This window comes from Mercenaria mercenaria, chromosome 1, assembly GCF_021730395.1.
Source record: "Mercenaria mercenaria strain notata chromosome 1, MADL_Memer_1, whole genome shotgun sequence".
NCBI lineage: Eukaryota > Metazoa > Mollusca > Bivalvia > Venerida > Veneridae > Mercenaria > Mercenaria mercenaria.
This window is the reverse complement of record NC_069361.1, coordinates 5277153-5295466: the sequence shown is the minus strand read 5'-3', so window position 1 is coordinate 5295466 and position 18314 is coordinate 5277153. Positions and strand designations below refer to the sequence as shown.

Below are 18314 nucleotides of genomic sequence, written 5' to 3'. Positions count from 1 at the left end.
ATATACTGAGCCAAAGTTAGCTTTAAAACTGTGAACAGCGTCGTTTAGGATAAACGCTTTGTCTACATTTCACTCAGCGTAGCACAATCAACAGAGTGAAAGAAATTAACACTCTCGTCCAATCAGGCAGAAAAAAAATTTTAAACTTGACTGAAAAATACAAAAAAATAGAAATGTAATGCTTTATATTGTGAAAATTGGACTAATTTGTGGACGGATTATATATTTAATGGTTTGTGACGTAAACGGTATGTCTTTTAATTAAATCTGATGACCAGAAAACGTAAAAAGGAAAATATATCGCCTGCGAGTGAGAACAAAGAGCCGAAAAAGAAAATGGCGACCAACTCTCAGTCATCAAATATTGGTCAAACTGGTCAATCTTTCGTGATGCCTCCGATACCATCTCCGATGCCATCTATGTACTCAACACCAAATTATTACATGAACATGAATCCTATGACCTCTCCCGTTTTACCTCAGTCATCCCAGCAGAATATAAATACAGATATTTTACAGGGTATTATTCAAAGACTGGATAGTATGGACAGTAAATTGGGTCAATTGAGTTCAATTCAGGACAATGTCAAAAAGATAACGGACCGTTTGAATAACATGGAGCAAGAGATCAACGCAATCGAGCGCAGCCAAAACTTCATGAGCGATCAGTACGATCAAGTCACCGCTTGCTCTGAGTTAAATAAACAAAACATTTCTAAACTGCAGGCTGAAGTAAAGTCCCTGTCAGATACAAACATTAAATTGAAAAAAGACAATGAATCCTTTACGGTAAGTATCATCGATTTGAAATGTCGTTCTATGAGGGACAACTTGTTATTTTTTGGTATTACTGAAGGCCCACGTTCGATCCTGTATCCCCACTTGTTGGGAAATCGGCCGATGCTGTGTCAGCTCCCATGGATTCCGGACCCGTAGATTCGAGTAAACCCGAGGACGGCGTACAACCTGTACACGAGATTGCTCACGATGTGCCTGTTTCCGACTCCAGAGGAACTGATAGTGCCAGTCCTTTCACAGAAAATTGTGCTAATAAGGTGCTTACTTTCTGCGAGAAAGTATTGCACATTACTAACCCAGCATCTAAAATTCGTATAATCAGGGCACATAGAATCGGTAGGCATATTCCAGGTAAAATTAGACCAATTGTAGTGAAATTTGACACCGACTCTAAAATGCTTATCAAAAGTGCGCTAAAACATGTAAAATTACAGTTTGTCGGAACAGTACCCACAGGAAAATAAGGATCGACGAAATGAACTCATTCCAGTGATGATTCAAGCCAGAAAAGAAGGCAAACGAGCTGTTCTAGTCAGGGATAAGCTGTTTATCAACAATGTTCAATATATGGGTAACAATGCAGCATAGGGGGGTGGAGAAAAGTGTGACAGTTTAAGCATTGTTTCATGGAATATTGAAGGATTAAACTCAAGTATAGATGATGAAGACTTTTTAAATTTTGTCCTAAATTTTGACATCATATTTGTAACCGAAACATGGCAAAAAAGTACCGTTAATTTTACACTAAACGGATATAAATCTACTTCTTTACCTAGACCTGAGAGTTTAAAATCCAATAGAGGGCACGGTGGAATTTGCTTATTTTATAAAGACAGCCTAAATAGAGGTATTTCAGTACTTGAGACGGACAGTTCTGGCTTTATTTGGGTGAAACTATGTAAAAACTTTTTCGGATTTGATGATGACTTGTATATCTGCTTTGTTTATATACCACCTAGTAACTATGTTTATTATTTAAATCATGAAATTGGTTTCTATGAATTGTTAGAAAGTAATATTAGAAAATATCAAGAATATGGTAAAGTGTCAGTTATTGGAGATTTAAATGCTAGATGTGGCGAACGGTCGGACACGTTACAAAATACACATGATTTTAACAAATACATTCCTTCATTAGGAAAAGATGATTGTGATAATGTATGTTATAACATTCCTACCCGATTTACGATGGACAAAACTGTTAATAACTCTGGTAATAAACTATTAGATATATGTTTATGCACCGACTTGAAAATTGTTAACGGGCGTATTGGTGATGACGCCGGGGTCGGTAGTTACACATTTATGTCATCTAGCGGTTGTAGTGTGATTGATTATGCACTTATGTCTCATGATTTCTTTCAATACATTAACGATTTCGTTGTTCATGATTTGTATACATGCTCACATCATGTACCTATACAAATTGATTTGTGTGTCAAGAAATCTGTATCACAGTCACATGTAGATGATAAATTTATTGATAAAATATTCTGGAATAATGAAAAAAGTCCTGAATACAAAACATTGATTCACTCAGATTTTGGTAATTTAGAATCTATTGTAAATGATATTTTATCAACAAGTATTGATGTTAATACAGGTATAGACCAGTTTGCTGACATTTTATATAAAAATGCCTACAGTGTTTTTGGTAGGTCTGTAAATATAAACAAATCTAAAAATAAAAGAAAAGTTAAGAGTAAGTGGTTTACGCAGGAATGCGTATCGGCTAGACGTGAATTTCGTTCAGCCAAGGCAGCTTATCGGAAAAATAAATGTGATCATAATAGAAATGTATTACTTGAAAAACGTCGCATTTACCGTTCTTCCAAGCGCAAAGCCCGTGCTAGTTATAAGGCCAATCAAAGAAGTAATTTGCACAATCTAGCTACGTCCCAACCTCAACAATTTTGGAAAGAGGTACGTAAACTTAAAGCTAGCAAAGTACAGAATAACAATGTAATTCTGAAGAATTTTTTAATCATTTTAAGCATATCTACTCTGATGATGACAATTTTAGCAATGAAGATGTTGAGAATGACTTGTTTAACAATAGTGATGGAAATGATATTGAACAACTTGACAGATTATTCACTGTAGATGAAGTATTTAAAGCTATGTCAGAGCTAAAGCGTGGTAAAAGTGGAGGTGTAGACAGTTTAATTCCTGAGATGTTTATTGAGTGCAAAGATATATTTGCACCACTATTATGTAAACTTTTTAACCATATGTATGTACATTGTATCTACCCAGATAGTTGGACAAAAGGCGTTATTGTTCCTGTTCCCAAAAAGGGCAATCCAAATGATGTTAATAATTACAGGGGCATTACTCTTACCAGTATTTTTTCAAAAATATTTTCTACTTTGTTGAATACACGTCTTCGAATATGGGCGGAAGAAAATGAATTGTTGTCAGATTTTCAATTTGGATTTCGAAAAAATAAAAGCACTGTTGATTGTATTTATGTTCTAACATCTTTAATTGATAGAGTTATCTCTCATGAAAAGAAATAACTTTACTGCGCATTTGTAGATTTTCGAAAAGCTTTCGATGTAGTGTATAGAAATGGCATATGGTTTAAATTATTACAATGTGGAGCCTCAGCAAGGTTAGTTAAAATGTTACAGAAAATATATGAACAGGTAAAATGTTGTGTAAGAGTAAATGGTGATTATACTGAAAATTTTAATAGTACCAAGGGAGTTAAGCAAGGCGAGCCTTTGTCACCTCTGCTATTCCTGTTCTTTATAAATGATATGTCTCAGTATATATATGATAATGCTATAGACCCTGTTTGTATTGATGAACTTAGATTGTTTTTACTACTGTTTGCTGATGACACTGTTTTAATGTCGTATTCTAAGGAAGGCCTTCAACGCGCCTTAAATAACTTAAATGCATACTGTAATAATTGGGGAATAAGTGTTAATATAGATAAAACTGTTGTAATGGTATTTAAAAAAGGTAATAGACCTGAAAACATTGAAATATTTTTTAATAACCATAAACTGAATATTGTAACAAATTTTACATATCTTGGAGTAACTTTGTCTTCTAATGGTTGTTATTATCAGGCTCAGAAATCCTTATCTCAACAGGCAATGAAAGCTTTATTTTCTCTTAACTCATTGTTTGATGTTGTTTCTTTCGATGTATCTGAGAAAGTTAAGTTTTTTGATTCGATGATAGCTTCAATTGTAAATTATGGATGTGAAGTTTGGGGCTTTCATAAAGCCCCGGATATTGAAAGGTTACATATAAAATTTCTTAAACAAACTTTACAAGTAAGACAACAAACAACTAATGCTACGATATATGGTGAATTTGGACGAGTTCCAATGAGTGTTATTCGAAAAGTTAGAATTGTAAAATACTGAATTAAAGTCATAAAAAATACAGACTCAGTTATGTATAAATTATTTAATTTACGTGATGAAAATGGTAATTATACAAATAAGTGGTCTAAAGATGTAAAAAAGCTACTAGATGACACAGGATTTTCATATTTATGGAATAATGTATCAGTGTCAAATACGCAAATACAAAATGTTATAAGGTGTTTATATGACCAGTACTTACAGCAGTGGTTTTCAGATCTTAGAAACCTACCTAAACTTGTAACATATTGTATGTTTAAAACCGATTTCCAAGTTGAAAAGTATTTGTCATGTGTTAAGAACGATAATTACAGAAATGCATTGTCTAGATTCAGATGTTCAGCTCACAATTTACTTATAGAAGAAGGAAGGCATAGAAATATAGACAGAAATCTTAGATTATGTACAAGGTGTAACATGAATACAATTGAGAATGAATATCACTTTTTGTTAGTGTGTCCATTTTATAGAGATTTACGAAATACCTGTCTACCAAACTATTATTGTCATTGGCCTATTTTGAATAAGTTTAAAACTCTGTTAAGTAATTGCCAGAGTGGTATTGTTAATAAGTTAGCGAAATATATTTATCAAGCATTTGCTTTAAGAGGTTGAATTGCAATTGTGTATTTGTATTACAATTTATACCTATCACCTGTATGTTTGTATGTCTATACATGTATATTCATGCTTTTCTCATATTCTTTATAATTGTTTAACACCGCCATACAGTACTGGCGATGAACATTGTATATGTTTTGCCAAATAAACTATTGAATTGAATTGTTGCATAAATCTTCCATTTTGATAAATTATCTATAATGCGTTATCAAGTAGTTTGATTTGCAAACTGAAGCCACGTGGCATAGGTAACGAATTCGTTCTTAGACGGCGTTCGCCGAAAAACTAAATAATAAATAAAGAATCGACTTAATACAGGTGCCAGACAATTTCATCATGTACGTTACTCGATATGTTTTTTTTTTATTTTGATTACTTGTTTGCTGTCTTCTTTAATTGAAGAATCTTTTGTTTTTGTCCCTCATGTATTAGAAATCAATACATTTCTCTGGTTGAGAAGTTCTGTTGTCAACTATTGATAAACTAAATACACACGCAATTATGTTTATTTGGCCTCTGCGATAGTTGGGTAACCAGGAAGTTTAAATACAAGCGTCTGTTTACTATTAACAATTCGCCATAAAAATGGATTTTCAGTCTAAATGTGCAATTGAAGAATTGTTTAATGCCGTGAAAACAGGTCATAAGGATAAGGCGAGGGCAGCTCTTAAACAGGCACATCAAGAACATGATATTTTAAAACGTTTGAGGAATATTACGGAATCTGGTAAAAAATCGATAAAGTTAGTAGAAGGAATTATTAGTCTTGTTTCCGAAGAAAAATTTGCAGAAGCGAAGAAAAACTATGAAAAAGCGCAAACAGGATTTAGTGGACACCTTAAACGTCACTTAACTGTGAGCCATTTAAGTATACATTTTTTTGAAGACCATAACGTTTATTATGAATTAAGCAAAATATAAGATACATAGATTTAATCATAGACATATTGTTGACTCACATTGTGTAAGAGACTAATTTCATTTTAACAAATTCAGCAATTGTAAAAGCAACGATCCATGATAAGATCCGGGAGTGCAAAAATAGCTAAATCCTGGTAAAGGGGCATTTAATAGTGGGTAAGACTGCCAATAGATTTCACTATTAATAACCCTAACCTGTACCCTTGGTTAATGTTCTAATTGTCCTAGATTGAACCAATGTTTGTAGGATTACCAACTGTACATGCAAAGAAGAAAAATATTTTGATAATCTAAAATTAGTATAAGATAGATATATTTTATAATAATACAGTTAACTCTGAGACCACGTACAAATTTTTAAAAAATTCACACGTGCACTTATTGGCTTGATATTTTCTGAAATGACGTGTGTATATAGCGTTTATACAATACAGATGACTGGTTGTAATCGTACAGTGAAACTTGCTAAGAAGATTTTTTTTTCTAATTTACATATCGAACGAGTCTGAACTTTGTTTAGTTGCTCAAAATTTAGGTCATAAGGTCATGTCATGGAAAAACCTTGTAAACATTCTAGAGGTCATATTCTGTACTGGATATATATGTTATATTCTCAGAATGTTCTTGATATAGTTTGACATTGGGTTACAGTTCTGTTATAGGGGTTCATAAACAAGGTTTATACATGTAGTAGAAAATACATTGTAAACACTCCAGAGGCTATATTTTCTACACGTTTTCATAAGATCTATAAAATTTATGTCTAATTTTAAACTAATATATGTGATTTGACATAGTCACCTTGTTGTATTTAATATTTATAAAGAGAAGCATTCTATGCTTCTTGTAGATCAGGTAGAAAATATTACCTGTACCATGTTTTTTCTATGGTTTGACCTTGTTTTGACCCATGATAACACAGATTTAAACTTGTCTTACATTTTATTGTGAAAACGTTATGACAAATCGATAGAAAATGTTGCATCTGGAGTGTGAAGAATATTTAAGGCTTTTCTATAATTCGACCCAGTGACTTTTTTTTTAAACCCAGATGACAAGGCTTTTCGACAATTCGACCCAGTGACAAGAGTCCATAGATCAGGCAGGAACTATGGCATCTCGAGTGACAACAAATGTTTCTACATAGTTTTTTTTTCGCCGTTATTAGCCTATTTCAATTATGACATAAATTTCGTTAAGACAGCATTTTTTCATATAGATCAGGAGGAAATATATCATCTAGAATGTTAAGAAAGGTTTGTTTTCTATACTTTGACCTAGTAAACCTAGTTTTTGACCTCAGGTAAGCCAATTTGTAACTTTATCTAGATGTCATAATACAAATATTCTGAGTAAGTAAATATTGTCCACGAACAGGCTCCACCGAACCGTTTCTGTAGCATTTTCATTTATTTCGTTTTGGGCGACCTGTAGAAATTTCTTTACAGCAGCGTTGTTTTTTGCCATGTGGCTGTCGTAAAAGTCTCCCCGTACATTCAATCATTTAGGCTTGGGTGGTTCCGATATCCTGCTTTCATAGCTTTTGGGTATTGTCTTATCACCGATTGATATGGTGCGGGCTTTTCAATTGTGTCTTTTGGAAGTTTCTATGATATACAGGCTCCGTAATCTAAGATCCCCTCTTTAATTCCAGTTTGTTTAGATCTGCCCATTGTTTTCTCCTTTATTGAAAGTCCATTATTTTAACTGGTTACCATACGCCGCTTTTATTAGACTTGCACTCTGTGTATACTTGTTTTAATGATTTACACTTATTACCTAACGTAAACATTTTCCAAGTGTATTAGAAAGTTTGCTATTGCTATCGAGACATACGCATTTAACACCAACATATTTTACACTGCCGCTTTATAATTTAAGAAATGCAAAACTTACACGTTTTTACGTAATATTTAGGACAAAATGAGAGAAATTAAAGAGGTTGAAACATTGTCAGTCAGTCAACGCGAAAATCATTCAAAAGCATCAAAACTGACCGAAGGGAAACAAGGTCAAAACCAAGCGGACTTTAGAAAAAGTCAGCGGTCAGAAATCAGTACTGGACAAAGTCAACTTCAACATGAAGAAAGCAAGCAAACACCAACTAGACAGTCTGTCCAGAGAAGTAGACCAACTGATTTTGATATGCAGGTACGATATCAGGAAACAGCAAGTACGACTGATACTGTTGATGACCAAAGTTCCATTACAGCCAGGGAAGACTTTCAGAAGATAGAAAGAAGGTAAACATGCTAGAAACCAAATATACCGACTTTCAATATGTCTTTTGAAGTTTTAGTAAAACTGCAGTGAATCATAAAGTATATGAGGCAATTTGAGAAAGAACGTCTCTTTATAAATTAATGTAAAATTGTTTCATCTACAAACCCAAACGAAAAATGAAATGCATAACTACATCATAAGGTTATGTATTTTCTTACCTTTATAATTATAAGCTTAATGTATAGGTTGTCGGCACTCTTTGATACATTATGTGTAATCCGCTCTGTGTTACAAAATGTTTTTTTTTTCTTCTTTAAAGTAAGAGAGCAAGCATTAAAATGAGACAGAACAATCCAGATATAGCTGATTTAAGCGACACCAACAGACCAACAAAGATAGCTGAGAGATTTTCAGAACTGTACGACAACGAATGGACTGAAGCTTTTGAGGAAATCAGCAACAAGAAAAATTGGATTGAGAAGAAAACAATAGAATATCTTTTGTCAGTTGTTAAGGTAAATAGAAAAAGTATGAAAACTATAATAAAAAGTGCTGGCAATTCGTCTTGAATTTGCAACAAAGTCGTACATTTTATTTAATCATTGTTATAGCTAGCAGCATATCACGTTTTCCATATGAACATGCTGAGAAATCTTGAAAAATGTGTTCAATAGTTTTCTATCCATTTAACATGTGTAAACATACTTTTTATATCCATATCCTGTAACTTTGTTTCTATGTTTGTTTTTACTTCTTGCATACAGGTTTCATTTATTTCTTTTCAGAGATGTATCTGAATAAAACTGTTAATATTTTTCCATCAAGTGTCACAACTTATCACTACAAACGTACATAAATGCTAAGTGAAACTACTACTTTAAAAGTTGAATAACATACCAAACCTCAGTCTCCCATAAAATTTCAGGAAGCCTACCAGTTTTGTACTAATGCAGCAGAAAGTCAAATAAATCAAATCATCAATAGGTTTAATGAAATCCTCGAGTTTGGACCAGATAATTATAACAAGGAGGTATGAAGTACATTGTACACAGCACGAAATATAGGTATTTCAGTGGGCAGCATAAAGTAAGTAGATCTACATCTGTGTATTTCGAGAAAGACTTCCAATTATTTTAACAAAATAAAATTTTAAAATGATACTAGATCTACATTTAAATGCGAAAAAATACTAATTATATGTATTCAAAAATTCCTTGCAAAATATGCAACGGTAAAGATATAGATTTATATATTAAATAGATCTACCAACACAAACATAAAGATATATAAACTTCACAATTATGTGACTTTATGACGTAATGTGGGTGGCGTTGTTAAAATCATTAAAATACATAAAATGAAACGAAAAGTTGTTTGTTTCAGCGTAAAATAAAGATATATTTCACTCGTGAACACCATTATTTACATTTACATAAATATTGCATATGGTGTTCACTCGGTGAAATATGTTATGATCTTAGGCTGGAACAAACAAATACCCTCTATTTAACTTTTAACTAGCAGTTTAATGTCTAAAACTTTGGGTGTTAGAATAACGACAAAGATACAATAGGAATAGTCAATTCCGAATAGCACAGACCATCAAACACTGCAGGCATATTGGATACGTAGAAAAATATACAGATAAAGGAAAACATAGGGTAACCGCCTTGGAAATGTTAGGGGTTAAAAAACACGAGGGGTATTTAAACCTGTTACACGTGCACAAACTTCTAACTTAATCCCAACCGTCTTTCAAGGTAACAGGCCAATGTAAATAAAATGTATGACACGGAATGTAAACCACGAAAATATTCAGTAAATAAAAGAAACCAGAAACACCACTTATAGCTTGACGAAAATAAGACAGAAGACAAATAATACGGCAACTTAGCACCTGTAAATTTGAAAATTTCCTGTAATGGAGTTTTCACACAATCAACTAGGAAGGTGTAGCGCCTAACTGCAAAGGGCTGAACAGTAAAACCTTTTCTAATGTTATCAGATATGTAAACAAACACGACACAGGATCTTAAGACTGCCTTTTCTATGGTCCCTGCGATTCTAGAGACCATTCGGAAATATGTCAGTCTTGAAAATTGATTGAAAAATCAAATTTAGATAGCCCAATTTTTCAGTTAGGCCAGTGGCTGATCACCACGGAAAACGGTTATGTGCCTTTCACTGGTTGAACAATATTTATTATTGCAGATATTAAATCATATTTCAGACGTCAAAATCTCAGCCAAATAGATGCAGTGAAGACGGCAGACACTTAATTGTACAGTACCGCAAGGGAATCGCAAACATAGCCTTACAAAGACTAAATAGGGTTTGTATAATACTTTTACCATTTTGATAGTTTTTACTTTCTTTAAGAAAAATCTTTCTAAGAAATAATATATCCCTCGCAGTGATTTGTCATTGAATAAAATCATTAATAAAATCATTGTTTGGAGTTTAGATGCGACGAGGGCGCAACCCGAGTGATATAATTTAATACGCATCTGAACGACAAACAATGCTTTATTCATGAGCAAATCACTGTTTGAGATATATTTCGATTCTAACACGTTATCAAGGATTATGATGTACGTCCTTGACGATACCCATCAAATATTTGATGTCAGAAAAAAGAATTGTTGAATATTCTAACACGACACGATTTGTTTTCCTGTTAAATAAAGAAGGCTGAAAACTGTGTTATTATTCATTCTATCATGACTCGGTTTGATTTAAGAATAATTTATAGCAAAAGAATGCTTTACCACTATTTATGCACGATGGGTGGTTATACGTCGGGCGTAATAATTTCACGAGGGTGCAGTGTATATATAGTGTTAAAACACGGTTATGCTATATTTTTTTTCGATTCTATTATGCCCTTAATCTAAAACAGTAGATAAAATGTAGAAGCTGCTCTTTCTTGGTCGCAACAAAAACTTTGACATCACCGCACGTTAACGTGACGTCATTCTAGCGTAAGAGTGTTTTAACAGAGACAGGCATATTAGAATTCCGGTTAAACAAAGAAGGAAATCAAACTCTGTATATTCTGCGATAAACAACGGTTGACGCGCGGACCGTTAAATGAGCATTATGACATCGATTATGACGTCAAATTGTCGAATGACGTCCGATACATTACTCCTCGGGTAAATGAAGTCCAGCATAATATTTATTAAAATATGTCAATGAGCATGTCAGAATGAAAACAATCAAGGCCTTCTTGTGATTTATCGTCTGATTTACCCCGGTTCAGAGTTCAGATGCGTAGGAATTGAACCACGAGGGCGTTACTCGAAGGCCTTGATTGTTTGCTAAACAATTATTTTTTCTGACGTCACAATTATTACGTAATGACGTTAGACGGCCTTGTGGCGCGCTGAAAAAGAAATCAACAGAAATCAGGCAAATAGATCTAATTGACAGATATCAGCAAGGACGTACATAATAATCCTTGATAACGTGTTAGAATCGAAATAATATATCTCAAACAGTGATTTATGCGTGAATAAAATCATTGTTTGTCGTTTAGATGCGCCCTCGTGATATGATTTCTTCGCATCTTAACTCCAAACAATGATTTTATTCAACGACAAATCACTGTTTGGGATATGTTATTTCTTAAATAACACACAGTTTTTAGCTTTCTTTGTTTCATAGGAATACAAATCGGGTCGTGTTAGAATTTGCTTTACAAGATATGTTGGTAATTTGAAACCATTATAGCCCATATGGGATCAATATGACATCCTAATACTATGTAAAATATCTTACGTCATTTGGTCATTTCTGTTTACTTATTTTATCTGTAAATGCAAAAATATCAGAGACATCAAACTTACTGAAATTAAAAAATGATCTTTATTTATATATACCATGATCAAGACTATAAGTTTCAACCTTTTCAACTTGTCATTTTTTAGGACAAATGCAACTTTAGGAGATCCATGTACTAAAATCTGTAAATTCATACATCTAAAAATATGTAAATGTATAGATTTTCAAAAATAAAACCTTTGTAGACCTGCGTATGCTTCAAGTACTGTTCAGATGGTTAAACTACGTATAAAAATATGAAAAATATCTAACTTGCTCCATGAAAAATGTATCCGCCTATCAAAATGTAAAATTGATATAAAAAAATCAAATAAAAAACCCTCTTTCTCGTTCTATATTTTTTTACTAAAAAAAATTTCAAAGTACTATAAATCAATTTGAAGTGGCTTTATGGTAGTGTTTTAAAAAGTCTTTTTTTTTTAATCTAATATTTTTCAAGAAAGCTGAAACTGATAAAATTTTGCAATTGCAATTGGGGGAAAGGATCATGGCAATCTTGTACACGTTTTTTCTGTATTCAATTTTTATAGCTGAAATATTTTGTACCTTGCAATAAATTTTAGGACTATTATTGCTAGCTATTTTACTGATCCCTAACTTATTCTTAACTTCACACCACAGGTTTTTGTTGAGGATATAGTACACTCGAAAAATACGAGACATCAGTTACCAGCACGCTTGAAGGCAGTTGATCTGTTCGCTACAAAAGCTTTAGAATTGACGTGGTGGATGTGTGTTCAAGACCCACCCATATACCTATGTCCAACGCCTGAAAATGAAAATGAAGAGTTCGATAAAAGTTTATATAAGGCCTACACGAAGTCTGGAATTACACCAGATTTCTTTGTATGGCCCGCTTTGAGACTGTATAAAGAAGGCGGGATTTTAGCTAAAGGTGTTGTTCAGTATCTATGAATTTATCTGGCAAGCCTGTATAAAGAAACGATGTTTTAATATAAGGTGCTGTTTAATATCTATTTATTTGGTAAGACTGTATCAAGAGACGAAATTTCAGTGTAATGCTCTGTTTAATATATTTGAATTTATCTGACAAGACTTGTGTTGTTTAATATTTTTGAATTTACTAGTATCTGACAAGACTGTATCAAGAATGCGGAGTTTTAATAAAAGATAGCCAGTATCTATGAATTTATCTGTCACTTATTGTCCACACGACAAATCATTTACAGTTACGGCAGTATGTGTGTTTCCTTTCAAATGCCAAGAAAAAACGACTTTGGTGGTTTAGCTTTTCCGAACAATCTATTTTCAGAAAGTCTATATTTAGAACATTTCGAACCTGATAATAAAACAAAATATTTTCATCCTTATGATAGAAAAATAAAACGAGGAAACCTGTTTGTATAATAAATGATTACCAAAAAACATAATAAAACATAATTGAAAATATGACAATGTTGGATAAAGTACGGGCTGACTTTGGGTGTACGAAAATCTCGGGGTTACGGATTGACTTAGGTACGAGTTGAACAACTACCGTTTTCATCTACTCCGGAAATAAAGTCATAGACATATATAAACAGTTCGGATGTAAGTGATATTAAGGATGCGAACGGAGGTAAACTTATAATGCAAAATATAAGAAAACCGGGCCTGCCTTTGGACAGCGCATACAAAATATAATGGTATTGTATTTTTTGTACACGACTGGATATTTGAAAATGTCTACAGCACACGTATGGTATATAAATTGTATTTTAAGTGCATTCACAATATAATAGTAATTCTGTTGGTTACGTACCTATAAATAGATAGGTTGATAAATAGACAGGTTTAGCAAAAAGCTATCAGTCTGCTGATTTTGTTAAAAAATAATTGGATCGGTAAAATTATTTTCTATTATCATAAAAAGAAAAAAAAGAAAGAAATATAAGAGAATCTGTAAATATAGTTAAAAGCTTCGGCTTGAAATGAAAAGAAATAAACACATTGCCTTCTACGGGGAAAACAGGAGAAAAATCACACAAAATAGAGACAATGATGTCATTCAACTTTCAACATATGGCAGAAAGAACATTTTGATAATTTTGTATGCAACTAAGTTTGATTGAAGTGTATTGCAAAGGTGTATGAAAGTTAGGGTGGTCACATTGACACACATCATTACATAGTATTTCTATGTAAATCAGTTTACATATTTTGTTTTTATAAGTTATATTTGAAACTAAATCTGAAATATACTTACCTATTACATGTTTGCTTTTTACGCAAATATCTCAAAAACAAGCACAGGTAACGGCACATTCATAGCAAGTCATAGCTCGCGTTGTGCACAAGACTAGCATAAATAGACACTCACACGTGTTGTTCAGTTTAACTGAATTCAACTAGCAAATATCTTTGTTTGGCTTTCTATATGATATTCCGTAGATGACACCAGTCCTGCAGAAATGTTACTGCGTACGCCTAAATACTTTGAGCAATGCAATGGACGACTATGTGTCAGTTTAGCTGACAAACTAGTTGAACTTCAGAGTTGCTTAGACCTCTCTGTATGAGAATATTGATCTTGAACTTCTTTGCTCTATGATCTTTACTTAAGGTATTAGATAACTAATAGAGAACCTCCTTTTTGAAGAGTATTCAATTCCTACCATAAACCTACTTTTACTGCAATTCTTAGGGGGGCGTAGGTTCAAGCCCTACTGGGACCAAATTTTTTTTTCGTTATTTTCCTTTTTTACTAGTAAGTTTTTACTTCTTTCAAGACTTATCATTGATTTTTTGTTCAAAAATGAAAGAAGATGAATCTTATAAGCAATTTCTTGGTGTTCAAAGAGAATTTACTACTTAAACAGAACGGGTAGAGTTACAAATCTTTAAAAATATTGAGTTACGCACGGTGAAAGTTCTTTGTTTTGCTTTCACTCTTAGATTATACATTGTGGAAGAAATTTAGGTAGGTTTTACGTCTTCCCTAAGGTTATTTTTAAATGGAGTAAGCAAAATTCAAAACAGAAACACATCATTCGACCTTATTTTTTTAATGTTGAAGTATGAATTCTGTCTCATTAAATCCATTTACTTGAGGCACCATAGAAAAAATGATATTGACGTTTTTATATTGTGTTTTATAATTGTTTACCAATAGTTTGATGTTTCTTCTATTGAAATTAATGGTAAAATGAGTTCTCTGCAAACGTTTTGAATAGTGCCTATCACTTTGAAATTTGTCTCTACTTGAGCTTGAGGAGATACCATAAGTTATTCATTTTTTTTTAAAAACGGCACGGTAAAAGTTGTTAAACATTTGCAAAATAGTGCAAAACACGGTTACCTTTCAGAATATACCAAGCAAAGGCCATTTTGTAAACATTACTATTAGTGACCTAATACCTTAAGAAACAATTAATCATGAAAATATCCGAATTACATACAGACATGTGTTTGTTTCAATGGCAGACGATAATATCCTTCACCAAGTGAACTTCAGACGCAATATTAAAGATCACTTGTGTTCGTAACTTCAAAAAAAAAACAAAGACAAATATCAAACAGGGAATGCTACGTACCAAAAACGCAGCCTCCCCAAAACGAAACCCACAGCACGCAGACGTGCACACCACAAACACACACACACACACACACACACACACACACACACACACACAAAGCTAACACATGAGGACAAAACGAACAAACAAAGGAACACAGTGGGGCACCGCCTTGGAACGGTCAGTGGCAAAACACCACTGGGGAGCTTAAACCGGTTTATGTTGCGCACCCAACCTTACTCTTACCCTCACCATGTTCCAAAAATACGGGAAAGTGTAAATAAAAGTAATCCCCTCCAGGTGAATTTCTAACACACGTAATGGAAACAAAAAGGCATGGCATGTAAAACACAAAAATGCTCGTGTATAAATATGATATAATAAAAAGCAAACCTTAAGAACCAAAAACGTATGTACTCAATGCCTTTTCAGAAGACAGAGTAACAAGAGAAACACCCTTAAGGGCCCGACGAAACAGGCCAGAAGACAGATATCAAAACAGTTCAGTCCGGTAGGATTTAAAAAACTGCTTATCATCAGTCATTTTGATTTCACATGTAAAACAAACATATTTTCTTTCAAGTTCGTATTTTTTTTCACTAGGTTTAATTAAATTTGACATCATTTGTTGGTCGGTAGCAGTGAAAACTATGAACTATGAAACTTGATTGGCCTTACGTTTGCAGCCTACCGTCCATTCGTATGACGTTACCTTCATGAATTTGGAACAATCATGCAAATTCAGTGAATTTATATCCCTGTTGACTACTTTATTTATTTAGAAATATATTTAATGTCCAGATATATGATTTTAAAAGAAATCCAAGAGCAATGACTCTAAAATTAGTTAAGACACTCTTACAAAAGGTTACTTAGATAAAGTCAAAATTATTTTTTTTTTACAAAATCAAGGAGAAAGCTCTGATTTTATAGGGTCTTGGGGGATAATACTTCATATAAGCAACAGCCATGTGCTGATCAATAAATAATAATTATTATTATTATTAAATATGACATACATGTATTTGGAGATTCCGGGTAAAAAACGTTTTGAACTATAAAATAACTGTAAAATTTCGGACGGACGCACATACGCACACACGGGCGAACGAACAGCCGGACGGATAACGCCAGATCTATATCCATTCTCCTTCGGCGGGGATAATCAAGTGATGTAACACTACCAGCAATTATACATTTTTTAATATACTTTCTAGTAAGACGACTGTTCACAGTGTCGAAGGAGATGTCTCCGTGGCTTACTTGTGAATGATGTTAACTTCGAATCACTTGCACCTGACTTCTTTAGACTGGACCCTGCTCATGTCGTCATTTGAGGACGTGATCCAGCTGCCCTCCAGTATATAAGACTTAATGTTCAACATATTATCTAAATTGTGTGTATATGACTTAAAACCCAACAAAAGAAACAAACAAGTAAAACATCGGTAAGCAGCGTATGTCAAATTATTTTATTGAAAGACGTATTAGATCACTGCCTAAGGTATCACTATATGATATAAACAACAAAATATCAGTTAAATTTGCAATGGAAGAAAATATTAAACTTTGAAGTTTTGTGAAAAAGGGTGTGGTTTTAATGCATATCCAAAGTTTGAAACTTGTACTGCTGACCTTCCATAAGCCAGCAAGATACTAGACTAGTTACTTTCATACATTGAAAGACCGAAATCCAATGACGTTTTTTCGCGATTAATCTTACTTGTTGAAAAAAAAAAACATTTATTAATCAAATATCGTTTCTATTTGTTATATTACATTTGATGAAATCACGCTTACGTCACATAATAATAAATGTTTTCATTTTATGCTTCTCGGTGAAGTACTGGAATAACAATGAATAGTGAATTAAATAAAATAGAGAATAGTGGAAGCTTCACAGGTCGCCGAACACGACAAAAACGAAAATGTTGCAGGCTTGGTTTGATTGAGCCTGTTCATGGACGGTAGTGAAATGCATGCTACCGTCCACGCCCTCTAGCCCCGGGTTGAGCAGAACTCGACATTTACACATGCTAAAAGTACAAAAATCAATTTAGAGACATCCGCAGATGTATTCAAACGGCGGTGAACATGGGACCTTCAATGATACACGTGTTCAGGCGTGTAAATCCATGAAGAGCGGCGTTTGGTCCCCAGATAAAGTAAAGGGTTTGCTTCGAACGAGAAAACAATGGGCAGAACTAAACAAATTGGAATTTAGAAAGGGGATCTGAGGTTATGGAGCCTGCGTATCACAGGAACTGTCAAAAGAAAAAATTAAAAGGCAGGCACCATATCCAAGGGGTGATTATACAATTCCCAAGGCTATGAAAGCGGGAGTATTGGAACCACCCATGCCGAAATGATCATGTTGAGAAACTAAACGGTACCAATAACATTACATAAAAGTCGTGCTGAACGATCTAAGAAGATCCAAATATAACAGTCCTGATTGAATGTACGGGGAGACTTTTTACGGCCGCCACACGGCACAAAAAACGCTGCTGTGACAATAAATTTCAAAATGTCTTTTTATTTGAATGATACTAATTTGGAGTAGATCTACCTATTCTTGAACGCTAACTATAATCGGATTTTGTTTTCAAAACTACACTTCAATGAATATATATAATATGTATATCTAGACCGGCATAAAATTATACGCTCTGTCGTATCCAAATGTAAAAGTAAATTAGCATAGATAATTTGACGTCATGACAGTGTGACGACACGACAGAGTGCACGTGACATTATGTGAAATCATTGAAAATACAGGGAATGATAATGATTTATTTGTTTTGCAAATAAGATTAAAATATCTTTCAGTCCTGAACACCATAATTTACAATTTCGTAAGTGGCTGAAATATATTGCGATCTTACACTTAAACAAACAAATAGGCCTAGCCTGTATTTATGCTTATCGCAACTTGTGAGTTTACGGTTTACTACTCATTAAAGCCCTATCATTTTTTTTTGCTGATTACCGGATTGTTCAACTATATATA

At 33.4% G+C, this 18314-nt stretch overlaps 2 protein-coding genes across 3 annotated transcripts in view; both read left to right on the top strand.

Moving 5' to 3' along the window:
• The window catches only part of LOC123545124 (uncharacterized), a 98011-nt gene that overhangs the window by 55228 nt on the left and 24469 nt on the right, over window positions 1-18314 (top strand). The window lies entirely within an intron of this gene.
• On the top strand, window positions 5327-12925 carry LOC128555630 (uncharacterized). 2 transcript variants are annotated; one of them, XM_053538482.1, is made up of 6 exons: window positions 5327-5657; window positions 7641-7966; window positions 8266-8461; window positions 8872-8976; window positions 10177-10278; window positions 12411-12925. In XM_053538482.1, exons 1-6 carry the CDS (start codon window positions 5388-5390, stop codon window positions 12702-12704), a joined length of 1293 nt encoding a protein of 430 aa, XP_053394457.1. In that variant the 5' UTR covers window positions 5327-5387; the 3' UTR covers window positions 12705-12925. The 2 variants fall into 2 exon arrangements, with proteins under 2 accessions (XP_053394457.1, XP_053394462.1); XM_053538487.1 differs by lacking the exon at window positions 8872-8976.

Bases quoted from the DNA above. Each gene is read 5' to 3' on its own strand.
- LOC128555630 (XM_053538482.1), top strand. From the start codon at position 5,388: ATGGATTTTCAGTCTAAATGTGCAATTGAAGAATTGTTTAATGCCGTG. The intron at 5,658-7,640 runs GTGAGCCATTTA...CGTAATATTTAG, and splicing joins ACCTTAAACGTCACTTAACT to GACAAAATGAGAGAAATTAA. The intron at 7,967-8,265 runs GTAAACATGCTA...TCTTCTTTAAAG, and splicing joins TTTCAGAAGATAGAAAGAAG to TAAGAGAGCAAGCATTAAAA.